The following is a 17403-nucleotide window of genomic DNA, read 5'->3' as shown; positions in this document are numbered from 1 at the left end:
TTGGAGGCTGCAATAGTGATAATAATACATTGCTACAAAAAAAAAAGGATACTATCACATAATTCCTGCTTCTTCTTAATAGATGTCTGTATGCCGATAGGGTATTTTACTAGAGATGACAAAACTGCACATTCCGTGAAATATTTTTTAATTTCCTGTATCTTTATTATTTACATTGTGGTGACTGAATTTGTGGAGCAGTATCTTTATCCCACCACCATCCCACTACCTTACCACTGAACAGTAGATCAAGATAATATTAAACAAATCTACATTACTTTTGTTTTTTATATCCTGTATATTTAAACTGTACCTTTAGTGCAACAGATTTTGAAGACACAATATTTTGCAAAACATTGTACCCTTTCAGCATCACTTTGATTGTTGACACCAACAAGATCTTGTTATTGACAAGATGACGTTTTCTTGATTCTGACCATATTATATTATAATCTGTGAGCATATATTTTCCCACATAAAGGGGACCTTATAATGTATAGCACAGCTTCAGGTATAAAAATCACAAAACTGGCTTTGTTCCACAATGTAATGTTCAGTGTTATTGATGACAGCACAGGACAGTTGCGTCTTTCTAAACAAACAGTCCATTTGAAATAATTTTACATAAATACTGCAGTTTTCAGTTGCCAATGTGAATAACTGATTAGTCAGCCTATATGATAAAAATCTTAACATCATCATTACAAAATATAATGTCCAGGTCTTTGTCAAAGGGACAAGTGAGAATCATCTTAGACCAGTCATTTATAATCAGACACATCTAAAGACAGTATAAAAATGAGATGAAAATTAAATGGAGACCAGTGCCCTTTTGTGCAATAACCATGGTTCAGAATGAAATTAAAATTAACACCTCTTTACTAATGAAAAGACCTCATCATCTTATCATGTCTTCACAACATCAGTAATGAATTATCACATCTGAATCAGATAAATGGCCTCTCTCTTTTAACAAAAGCATCAAGCCACGTCTTCGTTTCCATGTGACCTTCACCCCGTAGTCCCTCTCTGGAGTGTCAGCCACCAAAATGTCAGGTGGATTAGTACATGGTGGGGTGCGTGGCGGAAATAGTAGCATGTGTAAAGCAGTAGAGGAGGGATAATTCTCCTCTTGTATGACTTTGGGAGTAACAACATCAGGCGGTGGTCCGAAACTGCTCACATCAGTGGACTCATTAAGGACAGGTGTTGAACCACTATCTGCTGCATTTCTGCCTCTTTCTGCCACCTGAATGGATGGAGTTTCACATTGATCTGAACATCTATTGAGAGCGTCAGGTTCATCACAAAGTCTTTGTGCATTCCTTTTTCTAACAGAGGCCAGCGGTCTCTTTGGTGTGTCTAGACTCTGCACACAACCAACCGTGTTCTTGATTTGACCTGATCCCTGTGGTTGATTATCTCCATCAGAGGCAGCAGACTCTATGACTTTCTTTCTGCGTGTATGCTTTGGATGGTGACCCTGGACTTTAGGTCTAGTCTCGAACGATAATGAGGGGAATTTGCACGCACTGTTTTTTCTGGACAGCTGACTGCAGCTGTCAAAGATGCTTACTGAGTGACATTTTCTTCTCCCCCTTCTCAGTGGAGGTGCAGCTGCAACTGAAGCATCAAACTGTGGGATTACCTGTAATATTAAAGGGAGAGCAAACCAACAGTGTTTAAAACTTGATTCAAGTTCAATTTAAGGATGAAAGTGCATCGGCAGATCCTTGAATTAAAAGGACATTCAAACATACAAGATGAAACTGAAGCAGTAAAATCAATTAAAAAAAACAACTTTGCTAAAACTCAATCTTTCGAGATTCAAGACGATATCCATCCTGTATAAACTTACCCACGAATTACGAACTGATTCGTTGCGTGTTTCTTTTGTGTCTGTGAAATAGTCTTTCGGATTGAGGGCTGCTCGCACATCAGGCACATTCTGTATTCTGGCTCCACGCACAGGCGGCTCCAGGAACAGCAGGGGAGGCTTCTCTGTCTTTGTGGTTTTACGGGGCATTAATGGAAACCATGCGAAAAAGGACCTGACAGAATCAAATATATAAATCATATATGTAGGCCTGCATTATCAAACATTTCATGTTCCCAGGCTAGGATATACTATTCATGTGCCAACAACAATCTGTGTATCTATGAATGTGATATTTTCATTCGCTCACACTTACCTAAATACGGCCCTTTCTGCGGATAAAACTTACACTCCTTACAACATTATCTATATAGTGATGATAATAGCATCAGATTTATCGTTTGCTTTACTTTCAAGTCAAAACTTATATGTTTCCCGTCCTCTCTACCAGCATTTCCCGGTTTCTGCCAGTGTCGAATCTGATTGGTGGAGGCGTATTCCTCAGTGCAGTTTTCATTGGTACATTTTTATCACGTGTTCCTACGCATGAGGGCAGTGCCTACAGCGCCAAAATTCAAAAACGTCTCTATGTGGGTCGGAACGACGTGTAAATAACAGAAAGTAAAATTATATAATACGAATTATGGATTATTTCAGTCAACATCTAATATGAATCAAGTGTTTGAACTTACAGTAGGAGCCCGGTCCAGAAGATTGCCTGGAACATCAATGTAATATGAAGGTTTGGCTTAGAAGATTCATCGTTACTTTGTTATATAAACACGATAGCTAGCTAATCTTAGCTTAGCTTCTCACAATGTCCTGTTCGTTAGCTGACAAAGTACTAAGTAAAATTTGCAGGCGCCATGACCAACGTGTCTTTGTAGTTGTATGACATAAAAAGAAACGTATCCTTACGAAAGTGATCCTATATGTTTTTGGAAACTGAATATCTTAGGCCTTCCTGGTCATTCCTGCGTTTGATAGCGAAGTCGCAACTGACTTGAACAATGTTACGTTGTCGTTAGCATATTTTGTTTTTCTCCATGTTTACATTATGGTTTAGGAAATTAAAAACAATTATTTAAACCACTACACACCTGCTACGTCTGTCACCTTTTGCTAGTTGCTTTATTTATCTAGCTAACTAACTACTAGCCGATGAATGACAGCCAACAATGAATCAGTTAACGTTAATGCGATTTTAAAGTTTATTTTACGTAGAAAGTTTTCTGTTAGATTAAGTTATCAAACTGAAACGAGGACACAGTACTTAAATGAAGTGACATCAGTCAGAAGTAATAAATCCAGTTTGCAGTAAAACATAACGCTCGTTACCGTTAAATTGTTCTGGGGTAAAACGTCAACTAGAAACGTTTTCTCTTCTTGACGTTGAGTCTCCAAGTAACACCATTCATATCTGTAAAATTACTCGGTAAGTAACACAGCTAACAGACCATTAGTTTGTTAATCCTGAAATCTCTGTTAACGTATCCTAACCCAAACCAGAGGATAAGTGCCGGTAACAGATAATCGTAACAGGGTAATATTTAACCTTAACTAAATCTTAAAATCTCGTTGGTTTCTAGGTTTTTTACGTTGACACCTGTCAGATGTACCTACCGTTAATTCTTCGTTTAAATGTAATAAATGTTAGCACTGTTTTTTTTTTTTGTTTTTTTTTGCAAAAGCGATAGGTGAACAGATTTTTAAAATGTCAATAAGCTTTTAAACCCAGCTCTGTGTTTATTTGCTTTCTATTCTTTTACAGAATAGCAGTGAATACCAAGGAGCTGTTTTAGTGATTTGATGACCATGAGACGGAGCCCAAGGAGACCCTTGATTCTCAAAAGAAGAAAGCTGCCTTTTCAGCAAAATGACCAACCACCAACTGACTCACACAGTCAATCTGGACCATCAACCTCTAAAGATCCTCCAAAATCAGCTGCCAATCAATGCCTCCCTGATGGTGTTCGTTTTATGGGTCATCCTTCCATGCCTGCTACACAGGTGGTTGTTATTCCAAAAACAGTGGACCTTCAGAGTGTTATTGGGGTCCTTACTGCCAAGGGCAAAGAACGTGGCGCTCATGGACCAAATACGTTTATCCTTCTGAGTGAGAGCAGCAGTTGTAGCAGTGGATCTTCTTGCCAGCCTGTTACTGAAGTGGCAGACATCTCTATGAGGAGTACAGCAGGACAGCCATCGCAGGATGAAACTTTGAACAACTCCCTGGATGTTAAACCTGTGATTGCAATGAAATCATGTACGATAATTGGATATTTTTTTCTATGTTGACATTACAAAAGCAATTGAAATGAATGCACTTTGCACTGACCTTGTGAATGAATTTTGAATCTTGCTTCACTCTTATTTTTTCTCTATTTTTTAATCAGTGAAAAAGGAAGTGGCAGAGGGTCCCTTAGATGACAGCCTTTCAAATATTCAGTGGTTGGGAAAAATTACCACATCCCCCTTGGAACCAGATCTTCCTACACCTATGGTCAACAAGGAGAACCAAAACTCTAATTCACAGGTCTTACAAGTTAGTTTCTTCCTCCTCTCATTTTACTAACAAATATTGTTGGTGTGAATATGGAGATGTGAATAGGGAAAAATCACTGATATTTCTAGTAGCCTATGCACTGCTCCAACAGTCTATCCTACAATGAATGTGACTTTACTCAGAAGATGTAGTCATTCAGAAATGACAGCCATACCTGTGTTGACCAGTGTGTACATAATAATTATGTCTATATCACTTACAGGCTGACAAAACACAAAGTGATACAGAGGGTGTTCTTAAACAGCCCATTTCTGAGAGACCACCATACTCCTACATGGCTATGATCCAGTTTGCTATCAACAGCAGAAGAAATAGGAGGATGACGCTGAAAGAGATTTACACGTGGATCGAGGATCACTTTCCTTACTTCAGAGATGTGGCCAAAAAAGGATGGAAGGTAGATAACTGATTAGCCCACTAGGTTTTAAAATATTATTTATAGAAGCATGCATTACAGATATTCCTCTTTGTTTATAATTGCAGAATTCCATCCGCCATAACCTCTCTCTACATGATATGTTCATCCGTGAAACATCACCAGATGGTAAAGTTTCTTTCTGGACAATCCGGCCTGAGGCTAATCGATTCCTCACTCTTGATCAGGTATACAAGGTACTCTCCAGCTCCAGGTATTCCAGCTCCATTAAGCTGGAAGCCTTGAAAGTACAGCAGCTTACAGTTTTTGCTTTTGCTATATTTCAGATTCCTTTTAGTGTAGTTTTTTTTTTTTTTTCTTAAATGCTTTTCTTCTCTGTGATTCTACATATTTCTCTACAGCCGGACTGTGGCCCAACAACTGCTCCTGGTCCTGTGTCAATGCTTCTGTTTCCAGACCAAGTAAGACAGGTTTAACCTTCTTTCAACTCTTGGGGAACATTCTTTCTTAGATGCACCACATGACAGCAGAAAATGGACAGAATAGTTAGGACCGCCACAATTTTACTGGCTCAGTTTCACATTCAGTTCTTGAAATCAATAGTGCAACTTTAGGGTTTCGTTTAAGAATCTTTATACAAGAGAAGGTGCATCTTTTTTTTTACAGGTGGAGATGATTACAGTGGCATGAAAAGAGAAGACAATGATAGTATAAGCTGTTCTCAGATCACATTTTTTGTCAAATGCTGACAAGAAACCAGTATATTTTAACCACCCACATGTCCTCTGTAGTGCAGGGGCAATTACTAGTGGTTTAACATTGTCTCAACTCTAACGTGCTGTATTTACAACAGTGTAATTTCTAAACTGTTGTAATTTGTTAACAGCAACCAAAAAGCATGCTTCCTGATTCGAAGAAAACACCAACAGGCACTGGTGAGTTAACAGCAATGATAGCTAATTTTTGATCAGAGTCCTACAGTTTCATGTTCCTTTGAAAAAGCTTTTTTCTCTTCCTTTTAGAGAGAAGAATGAAACCCCTTCTCCCTCGCACCGATTCCTATTTGGTGCCCATCCAACTCCCTGTGGCCTCGTCTGTCCTAATGCCACCCTCCTCATCCAGCCAGTTTACCCCCTCTTGTTCTCAGCAGAAACGTAACATTCCTCGTGGAACCAAGAGAGTGCGGATCGCTCCTAAGGTAACTGGATATAAATCAAGGCAATGTGATGCTTTTATCTCTTTGCAACTGGGTACAAAAGTCTGACTTAATTTATTACCTCTGCCAGGAGGTATTGTGATCACTTTTCTTTGTGTGTTTGTTTGTTTGCAAGATAACTCAAAAAGTTATGGACGGATTTTCATGAAATTTTCATGAAATGTTGGTACTGGCACAAGGAACAAATGAGTAAATTTTGGTGGTGATCGGGGGGGCATCTGTCTTGGCAGAGGTCTGCGCTCTCAAAGGGCTTTTCTTGTTGGTGATTATTATTGCAGAACAAAACAAAAGCATGATAATAAAGGATAACATTCAGTAATATAAATGGCTCAGGTGGTAGAGTGGGTCGTCCAATAACCGGAGAGTTGGCTGTTCGAATTTCATTCAGCCCTAGTCAAGGACAAGACAGTTCACCCACTGGTAATCATTCACTGGTGTATGAAAGTTTGGTGGTGGATGGAGAGGCTGTTGGGCACAAATTGGCAGCCAGGCTTCAAGTAGCACTAGAGCAGCTGTGGCTACAGATGTAGCTGACCAAAAACAGTGTGTGAATGACGGAGTGAAAGAATAATGAATCAAAATGTAAAGCACTTTGAGTACCCTGAAAAGCACTATAGAAATCCAATCCATTATTATTGTATCTAACTTTAGTCACCTTTCAAATTTAGTCAACAATTAGTCTCACTTTTGAATTGTTTTTGAATAAACATTTATATATTATTTATATTATATTTATATTGACCACTATATTTCCACTCTGGAACAGAGCTACAACACCAAAGTAACATGATGCTGAAAAGCACTAGTAGTTCACCCAGCTATGCCACTATATGTGTCTGGGCTAACATGGTTTCATCTAATTAGGGTATGTGCCAATTAAAGAACATGTGCCTAAATGTGCCTAGTAAATAGCACATTTACTATGTCGGTAAAGAAACTTGCCTGAAAAAACAATCTTCAGATTAGTAACTTTGTGAATAGGGATGTAACGATATGAAAATTTCGTTGTTCTTGTTAAGGTTGCTCAGAATGTTCAAAAAGTACTTATACACACACTGAAATAATAATAATAAACATCAAACATACAAATGTGGATTAAAGATGTCACCTTAGAGAGAGAGAGAGAGACAGCTACCCAGAACATCAGCCAATGAGAGTGCAGCGTCACAGAACGTCAGCCAATGAGAGCGCAGCGTCACAGAACGTCAGCCAGTGAGAGCGCAGCTTCACAGAACGTCAGCCAATTTTCCCATAGAATAACATGTGAGCACTTGGTTTGTTTGGAACTATTCAGGCTTACATGAACCATGTCATCACCGGAGCTGCGACATCAAAGCGTGTCGTAACTCTCTTTATAGGGCTCTTCAACATCTGTCTGTCTGTCTGTCTGTCTATCTATCACCTGCTGCTTCTCCAAGGGATGAGCAGTAAGTACTGTGAGCTTTCAAAGTGCAGTAATCAAACACGGTTATCATGATAATTTCAATTTGAACGGTAATACTAACCGTCGTGAATCTTACAGCGGTTTATCATTATACCGGTAATCGTTACATCCCTATTTGTGAATAAAGGCCTTGGATTCATCATGCCCTTTTCATAGTCTGTCAGATGTTTAATACTTTTTTTCTATATTGAGTGAAATTCTGAAATGGGGTCTATGCACAACCCCCTCCTTCCGGAAATTCTGAAGGCTCCTTTATTTCCTGTCTTTCATTATTGGACACACTGATTAATCCAGGCGTTCCTGACCACAGTAGTCACAACCAGAGGTAGCAGACACACCTGGATTAATCAGTGTGTCCAGTAGTGAAAGACAGGAAATAAAGGAGCCACTTGAAGTTCAGGAAGTAGTGGGGCTGTGCATTGAGCTCATTGCATTCATAAATTGTCTTAAAGCCAAGTAGAAACCTGCAGAAATGTCGCTGTAGAAACAACAGTCAGTGGTGATAAAATGTGTTTGTCTTACAGGTGACACAAGTTGATGCTCCATCAGCGGTAATTAAACAACACAAAGAAATCAAAATAGAGGTGAAGGAGGAGCCAATACCCGCTCCAATAAAATGTGAAACTCCCAAAGCCCTATCGAAGAGAGCAGCCAGCAGCTCTCGACGTAAACAGCACTTGGTGCACTCTGTACATGAGGAGCCCCTCCTCCTGTGCCCCAATAATACCTTCTTTGACTCTGGTGTAGCTTCTGATGCTTCAGCCTTCCATGACATGCACGATTCTGAGCTGGACCGACACGAGCAGCCCAGCCCTGACCGAGAGTTCTCCTTTAAGACCCCTATAAAAAGTAGCAGCCACCTGACCTCATCCACTCCCAGTAAGCCTCCTTCTAACATATTACCTGAGCTATGGAAGGTGACACCAGTGGGCAAAGGGAGCCAAAGTGTTCTGGACTTCAGCCCCATTCGCACACCAAGTGGTCCCACAGTCACCCCTCGGCGTGACTACACCACCCTCAGCTTCAGCAGCACTCCGTTTAAAGATTTACCCTTATTTAATTCTCCCAGAGAGCTGCTCACATCCGCTCCCTCCACAGTGGCCGGACCAGCACATGCTCCCATGGAATGTCTGCATGGTGGCTGCTCCATACACCTGCCTCATGCTGGAGGGAGCACGCCCATGAACCGCTCACTCACAGAGGGACTTGTTCTGGATACAATGAATGACAGCCTCAGCAAGATATTCCTGGACATAAGCTTCTCTGGTTTGGATGATGAGGACTTCGGTATGGCCAACATCAGCTGGTCAGAGTTCATCCCTCAACTGAAGTAGCCCGAAGGCCTCAAAAATTACATTTTTTCAAACACTAGCTATTTAGAACAGGAAAGCAGATGCAAAAATTGGAAAATAGGTCCTTCAGAAAAAATATTGCTGGTCCATAGTGATAACGGTTACTCAACCTGACCTGTGTCGACTTAACCAAAACTTCCATAAATAACTTCTTCAGTTTACTAAAAGCTCTGGTGAATAACAAAACTTTAAAAATTGTCTTTCTATTACATCTGCTTTCCATTCCTGCTTTCAGCTGTCATTGTGGGATGAAGTGAATTGACAGACACTTCATTTTCACTTTCCAGCTGAAATTACCATCCTGTTCTCTTTTCCAAGGATGTATTTCTGCATTTCTGACTTGGATTACATTTATTTTCAATTCAGTTCTTTTGTCATCTTAATTCCTGTGTCTAATTATATGCAAGTGGTGTTACTTTTTTCTATCATATCTGTCTGAACTGTTGAAGGACTTTCTAGAGAGGAGGGATGTATCAGTGTATATGTCATTGATTTGCACATTGTATCATATAATTTAGCATTTATGTAAATGTAAAACTTACCGTTTAATCAGTCATTGAGATGCTTCCAGACTCCTGGAATGACTTTTAGATTGCGGTCCAGGATTGTTAGCAATAAAAATGACAATAACAAGTAGCACTAACAGCATTAGAATTTAGAATTGCCAATGTATGTCAATAGTAGAAACATTTTTACCACATGACAGCAACTATTAATCAGTATGCCAGTACCAACGTCAGAGTTTTTTGGACCTACAAAGGGATATTTTACATGCAGTGGCTTTTTAGGATACTTTTTTGGTAACGAAATAGTGAATATTTTGTACCTCTATAGCACACTTTGTACATGTTTAAAAGACACAACATCCTTTTACTTGTCTGGGAGCACAAACAAGCTAAAGGAAAGCGGTTCCTTTGTAGAACAGTGTTCAGCAGCACCATCTATAGAGGACTGAATGCAAAATACCTGGTTGATAAATCTGTTTTAAGTCGCCACATGATAATATCTGGCTTTAAGAATTCCTCCGTGTTTGTCTGCACATGTATTTATCTGAGATGTTGTACCTGTTGATGGTATAGTGTATTGGTGTTGAGTGGCATGCAACAAGTGTTAAGTTGTAATGTTTAGTGTATGTGCCTTGTTTTTCTGTGACCACAATAAATCTGTTGGTGTTGGTGCCCCATAAAACACACATTTTGATTTTGTGTATTTTAATTTTTTGCTTTTTAAGGTTTAATTTCTGCACCCTTATACCAGTGAAACCACACTGTATTGTAAAAATGACACAGAAAGGTTGGCTTTTTAATTTATATTTGAATAAAAGTTTTGTAATTTATAGTTTGTCTCACTGAAAATGCATTAGTTTATTGGTGTAAAAAGTAGAGATATGAAAAAAGAATAGAACATGTTTCATTTGTGCTTCATGCAGCTACCAGTTATCCATATAGAAAATCTTTATCAAACTTAATAATCCAAACGGACACTTTAGAAATGAAGTACAAAAGTAAAGTTAAGAGTTCTTGTTCTTGTTAAGGTTGTATCCCGAAAGTTTTTAGTACTCAGCAGGGCATGTTTGGGGTCTTCAGTAGGTCTGGACTTCCTGCAGAGCTACTTCTAGAAGAATCTGCAGCTGTTTACTGCAGTAGTCTGGGAATGTAAAAGAGAGAAAACCATCAGAGCTGAGACTGAGAAGGCTTTACTTTCTTTGCACTGATCTTACATAATCCATCAGCCACAGAAAGCCTATTAATTCAGAGCTAAGCAAAAGTCCATAATGTAACCAAGAGCCCTTGTTCTAACTTTATGATAAATCTTAAACTTTATCTTAAATCTTTATTAATTTATTGTTCAGTCCTTCAGAACTTCTTAATTCAAGGTCTTTTAACTCTGTAAAAAAAATTCAGTATTGCACTTTAACCCATAAAGACCCAGTCACTAGTGACCAAAATCATTTCCTAATCTAAAATGTTTGACACTTCTTGATCCACTAATCCTATCAACCCATGTAGATAGGTGGTGTAAAATACAGTTTGTCATCTTTTCATGGTCATCAGATATGATCCATTTGGATGTTCAGAGGCTCTGTAGTGAATGTGGAAACACAGTCATCTTCTACAACATTGTAGAAGATGAACATTTGGGGTGGCCACGGCTCAGATGGTAGAGTGGGTCGTCCAATAACTGAAGGGTTGGCGGTTCAAATCCCGCTCTGTCCTAGTCGGTCCATTGTGTCCTTGTGCAAGACACTTCACCCTTGTCTCCAGTGTTACTCACACTGGTGTATGAATGTTTGGTGGTGGTCGGAGGGGCTGTTGGCGCGAATTGGCAGCCACGCTTCTGTCAGTCTGCCCCAGGACAACTGTGGCTACATATGTAGTTTACCACCACCAGAGGGGGAATGTGAGAGTGAATGAATAATGGGTCAATAATGTAAAGTGCTTCGAGTGACCAAAAAAGTGCTATAGAAATCTAATCTATTATTGTAGAACCAGTAAAACCCATGGAGTTGGATCAATGACACTTGATAGATACACTCATTTATTTTGCTGAAAAAGTCACTTTTTTCAGTTGTCTCTGTTTTTGATATAATAAACTTCAATTTTAATGTGCCTTTTTTTATAAACATCTACATAATAAATGAAGCATAGAAAAATACTTGATTTTCACTGAAAAATTGCAAAATTCAAAGGGTAATATTACAATTAATGGTGATAAGTCACTTAAGAAAGGTTAAAAATAGAGAAAAATGTATTTGGGAACTGCCACAAAAGTAGTTCTGGGCCTTTATGGGTTAATGGATAAGGGATTTCCATGTGTTTTTAGGACTTACTGAGGAAGCGTGCCCATCTATGAGGTAGTCGAAAGCGGTACACAGTCACAAAGTAAACTGGGACCCCAGTCAGTGTGAGAGCAAAGCTCCGCCCTGTGTTCCAGGGGTCCGAGTACAAGGACAGACCCACAATGAAGAAGCAGACCACTGTGAAGGTGACTGCGATGACCAGGGGCACCTGCAGGGGATTCAACCAAACACTAAGACACCTGCAACTGGAGTTCATGTATAGAGGGAAACAATATGGATTATAGATTATGGATTACCACAAAGGCATACCAACCTTGAAAGGTCTTGGGAGGAGCGGGTATCGATATCGATGGATGATCATTCCTAGAGTTGCCAGAGCGATGAAGAACCAGCGAGCAAAGGAAGCAAAGTTGAGGAGCTGATAGGTCTCTCCAGTGATTAGCATGAACACCACCAATGGATACTGGAAACATTCACACCATGTAACCATCTGTTACTACAAATACTGATGGAAGACGAATTCACATACTTTACAACAATGTAAAAATATTGCATTACAGGCCTATTTTAGAAAAAAGTACATTAGCATTAGCAGCAATGTTGTAATAGTTTGGTGCATTTTGGTTTGGTGTGGTCAACCTATTACTGTTCTGAGGAAGGAACTATTTATAATGACTTTATAATTACTTTCTATCCAGTTTTACATACAGGGACACTGGATACATGCAAACACCTACCAGATTATTAATGGAAGACGGAAAATGTGATCATTTGACTTTTTTGTAATCTTTGACTTTAGCGAGATATTGGATGTTTTAAACATCTACTGTAATAGAATAGAATAGAATAGAATAGAATAGAATAGAATAGAATAGAATAGGTTTTATTATCATTACACCAGCTGTGCAACAAAATTGCAGGTGGTCTCTGCCAGCGACAGTGTACTTACATTTAAATAACAACATAATAAGATACAGACATAATGTTAGAAAAATATATGATATTAATTAGTGTGCAATGGAAATATGTGCAAAGTAGAGATATAATGTGAAAATGTGTAAATGTGACATTGTAAACAATCTAAATATACATGTAACGGTGTAAACAGTGCAAATGTAACAAGAGTATTAACAGAATAGAATAGAATAGAATAGAATAGAATAGAATAGAATAGAATAGAATAGAATAGAATAGAATAGAACACTCATTTTTTCCATTCACAGTGTTTTTTTAATATATTAGTAATATGAACACAATTGGAAACCACTGGTACTTGTACAATAGTTCCCCCTCAAATGTCATAGACTGGGACATATAGAGTAGTGTAAAATAGAAATACTCAAATACAAATCTTTAGGCGAATGGAGTTAGTTACTCAGCTAAACTACTGGTCACAACTAGTATATCATGGCAGTTCAGGTAGTAATTTTCATTTGTGAAATATATTTTTTCATGTAATATCAGAAACTGGCAAGCTAACAAGCTCTTGGTGGTAGATTATATTTTAGTATTTTAAATGTACTTTACCAGCAGTAGCACAGCGGGCAAAGGTGTTTGTCTACGGATATGAATCATGGAAAAGATTGGAGGCCAGTGTCCTTCCCTGGCTCCCACAAACAGCATCCTAGCACACAGATGGTGAAACTTAGAATCAGATCTTGGTTAAAGCCCACATATGAGGATTATAATCATCCTGTACCCACTGTGTAATTACCTGGGTGATGAAAAGAAGCCACCATTAAGTGCTCCAAGGCAGGACAGAGATACTAGAAAGGGAATCACTGGGGCTAATCCCTGCAGAGCCTTCTGGGCAAATGTCTGCAGAGACACAGAATTAGAATGACACACAAAACAAACACAGATCTGATACATGTGATTCTTGATTTTAGGATAACGTATAGCACCACTGACCACAGCAACAGCATCAGAAAAGAGGATCTCAGCAGGAGTCATCATGGTGTAATAGGCCAAATTAACAAGCACATACAAGACTGTGACTGTCACCATGGAAGAGGATATTGCTAGTGGGATGTTTCTGGCATGACAGGGAACACACAGATGTATATATATATATATATATATATATATATATATTTAAAAAAAAAAAGCTTTTTCTAAGCAACATTCTGAAAGTCTAAAATGATATGACCTCAGAGGTGTAACATACCTGTTTGGATTAATGACCTCTTCTGTGATAAAGTTCAGATAAAACCTAAAGGAGAAAGGGAAAATCTGTACGGTTTAGCAATACTCCGTTATCATATCAGTTTTTATGTCAGTGAATCACCACAAAGGTTTAATTATGTCAAAAGTAGACATTGAAATGTGTTGAATTTACTACTGTATATACTTACTAAACTTACCATCCCCCGTAGGCATAGAGACCATTATAAAATGCCAGTGGTAACTTATCCAGTGTTAATGCATCAACCTCAAAACCATTCTGGAAATTGTCTGTCTTTCCTGAAAAGCAGAATTTACAGTGTGAAGATAATATACCAATAGTGACAAATCCAATTACTGATTGACCAGGTTTGAAAGCTTCTGTTCTGTTCAGCATACAGATTGTACTGTATGTCCTCTCACCTTTGGCCAGTGCAATTACACCAGGGATGATAATGAGGACCAGCGCAAACATCTTAATGAAAGTCAAGGTGACTTGAGTGCGTGAAGCCATGGTCACACTCCAGCAGTTGATTGCCACAACAAATGCTTCAAGGACACAAACACAAACAAGTGCTTAAAATGTTAATGACATAAACACATACAATACACAGGTTTCTGTAGTTAAGAGGAAAGTGGAGGAACCACTCACTCACTCCGAGGATGCTGACTAATTTGATGAGCACCATGGGAGCAGGACAAGGAGCAAAGAAAGGCTCCACCACATATCGGCCGAAAGCCAAAGAAACATAGGAAGCTACAGCTGGTCTGCAAATGGAACAAACATGTGCAGTATGCTTTGTTATGTGGCTTTAGGTCAACTTCATGACTTTACATCCTAGAGCAGGGGTCACCAATCCTGGTCCTTGAGGGCTGGTATCCTGCATGTTTTAGATGTTTCCCTCTTCCAGCACACCTGACGGTCATTATCAGGCTTCTGCAGAGCTTGATGATAGGCTTATCATTTGAATCAGGTATGTTGGAAGAGGGATACATTTAAAACATGCAGGATTCCGGCCCTCGAGGACCAGGATTGGTGACCCCTGTCCTAGAGAAAAGTGGCCAACCTGATGAATAAAAACTCAGCCCAGAGTCGTAGGAAGGCTGGCATGGGCCCGAATGTCTCCAGTAGATAAGTGTAGTGGCCCCCAGACTTTGTGAAAGTGGTGCCCAGTTCAGCATAGCACAGTGCACCTAATAAAGTAGAGAACACAAAGCATTTGGAAAACAGCATGGAAACAGCTCATATGAAATGACTCATACAAAGACTAAAAATGCTTTTAATCTTTTAAAATGCTTATGTCATTACATCTTACTGCATCCAGGAGTCCTCATACACACAACTGACTTCTCTATGATTGCAATCTTTTCTTACAATATCCAATTTTCTTACAATGTGCATTATTATAAAGTATATGGCCTTCAGCAAGGTGCAAGACTTATAATAACCCATACTTTACTCTTTTACATATATTTTCTGTTCTTAGTTATTATCACAGTTTCTACAGAGTGCAACTTATATACAGTATTTGCTTAATCTTTGTAAATTTTTTAATGCTTTTTGTATTTCTTACATTAATCATTACTTTTAATATTACTATCCCTATGGTGCTGTACTACTGAAAAAAGGAAAAAGGATTATTTTATCTTACATTCCCACAGTCAACAGTAAGAACCTGTTCACAAGTACATTGGCTTTTGCATTTAGTTGCTAAATGTTCATACACACAATGGGACTAAAAACATATAATGGAGTATGTCTAATTACACATCAGATGACTGTTATGGGGTGCTGTTTGTAAAGCAGCTCATGCTAAAAATAACAGCAACATTTTGTCACATTTAAACCATTTAAAAAAAAAAAAAAGTGGCCCAAATTTTTTCAGGTCACCTTTTACAACATTTACGAAAATATTTGTCATTTAGAAATATATGAAATAGCTAAATGTAAATATTAAATGTCATGTGTAAATGTTAAATATTAAATCTAAATGTTAAATTTGAATCTAAATGTTAAATCTAAATATAAATAGTAAATCTAAATATAAGTCTAAATGTTATATATGCCTGTTAAATATAAATGTTAAATATAAATCTCTCTGGGGCATGTAAATATTTAATGTACAAATTGGCTATTTCATATATTTCTAATATGACAAATATTGTTGTAAATGTCCTAAAATGTGATGTGAAAAAATTCACACAACTTTTTTTGTGAAAAAATATTATTATTTTTAGCATGAGGTGCTTTACAAATGGCACCCCATAGACTCTTAAGCTAGAGTGTGAGAATTATATGTGATTATGGAACTAGATGATTGCCTAAAATAAAATTGTGAATAATGGCTGATACTGTAAATTAATTTCAGCTTGATGCAGTATATGTTGTGTTGTCCTATCATATACAAATAAGGATGGAGGTTTACATACGCTTTAGCTAAACACACTGAAGATTTTTACAATTGTAAACTAAAATTCATCAGAATTTGATCCAAAAGAATGCAACACAAAATTTATGAGATGAATTGAAACAGTGTCTTTGTGTAAAAGGATGCTGACACTTCACTCAGTTGCACAAGTTCTGCAAGTGATATGAGCCAAAACTCCCACTGAATGTGCATGGTCCCTATTAAATAAATAAATAAATAAATGAGTGCTGTGTGAAGTGTCTGGAAGGAACCCGAAGAGTTTCGCAATGTTCATATTTTTAAAAAAGAGTGTCTACGTTTGAACCATCTGAAAATGAGATGAGAAAAAAAAGGATAAAATAAAAAAGATTCTTTTTAGCATTGCCCTGTCGTTTAACAAATATGCAGATAAAACGAAATTGAAAAAACTAAGTCAAATGCAAATGCAGCGGCAATGTGTATAAATCATCAACATTTACTGGACCCACTCCCACTGTTTACTGTTTAAAAGATCTACATAACACACACTTTCACAGCCTCTTACCACACAACGACAGAATTCCACACAGCGCCCACATCAGCAGTGACAGCCCCACGCTACCACTATTCATCAGAACACCCTTGGGTGCAATGAAGATCCCACTGCCCACCACTGTTCCAATGATGAAGGACACAGCGGATAAAAGGCCAATCTCTCTTCGAAGATGCACCGCCTCGCCTGCTGTCTTGTCCTTTACGCCATCCTCCCCCGTCTTTGGTTGTGTCCTGTCCATTTCTGTGTTATTTTTGGTTTCACGTGGACACTGCAAAAACTCTTCAGTGAGTCTCTTTATTTCGATAGCATGACACACATGATCTGCATTTAAGTTTAACTCACCAACTTTAGTTTTTACCTCCTTTTTGCTCCTTTTCAGAATTCTGGCTCCTCAACAAAAAAAAAAGTTGAATCTCCTCCAGTTTTTCTTATGACTCTTCTTCCAAAACAGGAGTGAAAAGGCCTTATGAGTTTCCTGTTAACCTTTGTATGCACACATTATAGTAGTTTGTGGAATGAGCATGAGGCTGTTGGGAGTAAGGAGAACTGAAGTGAACTGGGGCCCTCTCCCCAAACTGATCCATCATGTTTTTCTCCCCTGATTGGTTCTTAGTCGAACCGCCCAGCCTGAGTAGGGAACAAAGCCAGCTCTCTTCCAGGCTGCAGC

General features: G+C 38.4%; 3 protein-coding genes across 6 annotated transcripts; 1 reads left to right on the top strand and 2 right to left on the bottom strand.

The window, feature by feature from the left end:
* Positions 1 to 151: 151 nt before the first annotated feature.
* Positions 152 to 2329, bottom strand: rhno1 (RAD9-HUS1-RAD1 interacting nuclear orphan 1). The gene is made up of 3 exons (XM_030150661.1): positions 2193 to 2329; positions 1859 to 2051; positions 152 to 1648 (listed from the first exon to the last, which is right to left on the bottom strand). Exons 2-3 carry the CDS (start codon positions 2024 to 2026, stop codon positions 923 to 925), a joined length of 894 nt encoding a protein of 297 aa, XP_030006521.1. The 5' UTR covers positions 2027 to 2051; positions 2193 to 2329; the 3' UTR covers positions 152 to 922.
* Positions 2330 to 2450: 121 nt separating this feature from the next.
* On the top strand, positions 2451 to 10146 carry foxm1 (forkhead box M1). 3 transcript variants are annotated; one of them, XM_030150658.1, is made up of 9 exons: positions 2451 to 2618; positions 3648 to 4142; positions 4273 to 4412; positions 4645 to 4839; positions 4926 to 5054; positions 5220 to 5279; positions 5705 to 5753; positions 5841 to 6016; positions 8003 to 10146. In XM_030150658.1, the coding sequence occupies exons 2-9, from the start codon at positions 3686 to 3688 to the stop codon at positions 8810 to 8812; spliced, it is 2016 nt and encodes a 671-aa protein (XP_030006518.1). In that variant the 5' UTR covers positions 2451 to 2618; positions 3648 to 3685; the 3' UTR covers positions 8813 to 10146. The 3 variants fall into 3 exon arrangements, with proteins under 3 accessions (XP_030006518.1, XP_030006516.1, XP_030006517.1); XM_030150656.1 differs by having other exon boundaries at positions 4273 to 4421; XM_030150657.1 differs by having other exon boundaries at positions 4273 to 4421; positions 4926 to 5045; positions 8003 to 10145.
* A 13-nt stretch (positions 10147 to 10159) lies between these two features.
* On the bottom strand, positions 10160 to 17287 carry si:ch73-352p4.8 (cystine/glutamate transporter). Of its 2 annotated transcripts, none has more exons than XM_030150660.1 (13): positions 17079 to 17287; positions 16746 to 17004; positions 14861 to 14987; positions 14446 to 14561; positions 14217 to 14342; positions 13994 to 14093; positions 13798 to 13842; positions 13542 to 13665; positions 13345 to 13448; positions 13158 to 13254; positions 11944 to 12093; positions 11661 to 11838; positions 10160 to 10477 (listed from the first exon to the last, which is right to left on the bottom strand). In XM_030150660.1, the coding sequence occupies exons 2-13, from the start codon at positions 16972 to 16974 to the stop codon at positions 10413 to 10415; spliced, it is 1461 nt and encodes a 486-aa protein (XP_030006520.1). In that variant the 5' UTR covers positions 16975 to 17004; positions 17079 to 17287; the 3' UTR covers positions 10160 to 10412. The 2 variants fall into 2 exon arrangements, with proteins under 2 accessions (XP_030006520.1, XP_030006519.1); XM_030150659.1 differs by having other exon boundaries at positions 17095 to 17287.
* Between the last annotated feature and the right edge of the window lie 116 nt (positions 17288 to 17403).

This window comes from Sphaeramia orbicularis, chromosome 12, assembly GCF_902148855.1.
Source record: "Sphaeramia orbicularis chromosome 12, fSphaOr1.1, whole genome shotgun sequence".
In the NCBI taxonomy this organism is placed as follows: Eukaryota; Metazoa; Chordata; class Actinopteri; order Kurtiformes; family Apogonidae; genus Sphaeramia; species Sphaeramia orbicularis.
The sequence above is the reverse complement of the archived record's forward strand: the minus strand, read 5'-3'. Positions and strand labels throughout refer to the sequence as shown.

Coding starts and splice junctions, on each gene's coding strand:
- rhno1 (XM_030150661.1), bottom strand. CDS start 2,026: ATGCCCCGTAAAACCACAAAGACAGAGAAGCCTCCCCTGCTGTTCCTG. Junction 1,649..1,858: donor AATCAGTTCGTAATTCGTGG/GTAAGTTTATAC, acceptor TTAATATTACAG/GTAATCCCACAGTTTGATGC.
- foxm1 (XM_030150656.1), top strand. CDS start 3,686: ATGACCATGAGACGGAGCCCAAGGAGACCCTTGATTCTCAAAAGAAGA. Junction 4,143..4,272: donor TGTGATTGCAATGAAATCAT/GTACGATAATTG, acceptor TTTTTTAATCAG/TGAAAAAGGAAGTGGCAGAG. Junction 5,754..5,840: donor GAAAACACCAACAGGCACTG/GTGAGTTAACAG, acceptor TCTTCCTTTTAG/AGAGAAGAATGAAACCCCTT.
- si:ch73-352p4.8 (XM_030150660.1), bottom strand. CDS start 16,974: ATGGACAGGACACAACCAAAGACGGGGGAGGATGGCGTAAAGGACAAG. Junction 14,988..16,745: donor TGGAATTCTGTCGTTGTGTG/GTAAGAGGCTGT, acceptor CTACTTTATTAG/GTGCACTGTGCTATGCTGAA. Junction 14,562..14,860: donor GCTGAGTTTTTATTCATCAG/GTTGGCCACTTT, acceptor TTCCATTTGCAG/ACCAGCTGTAGCTTCCTATG.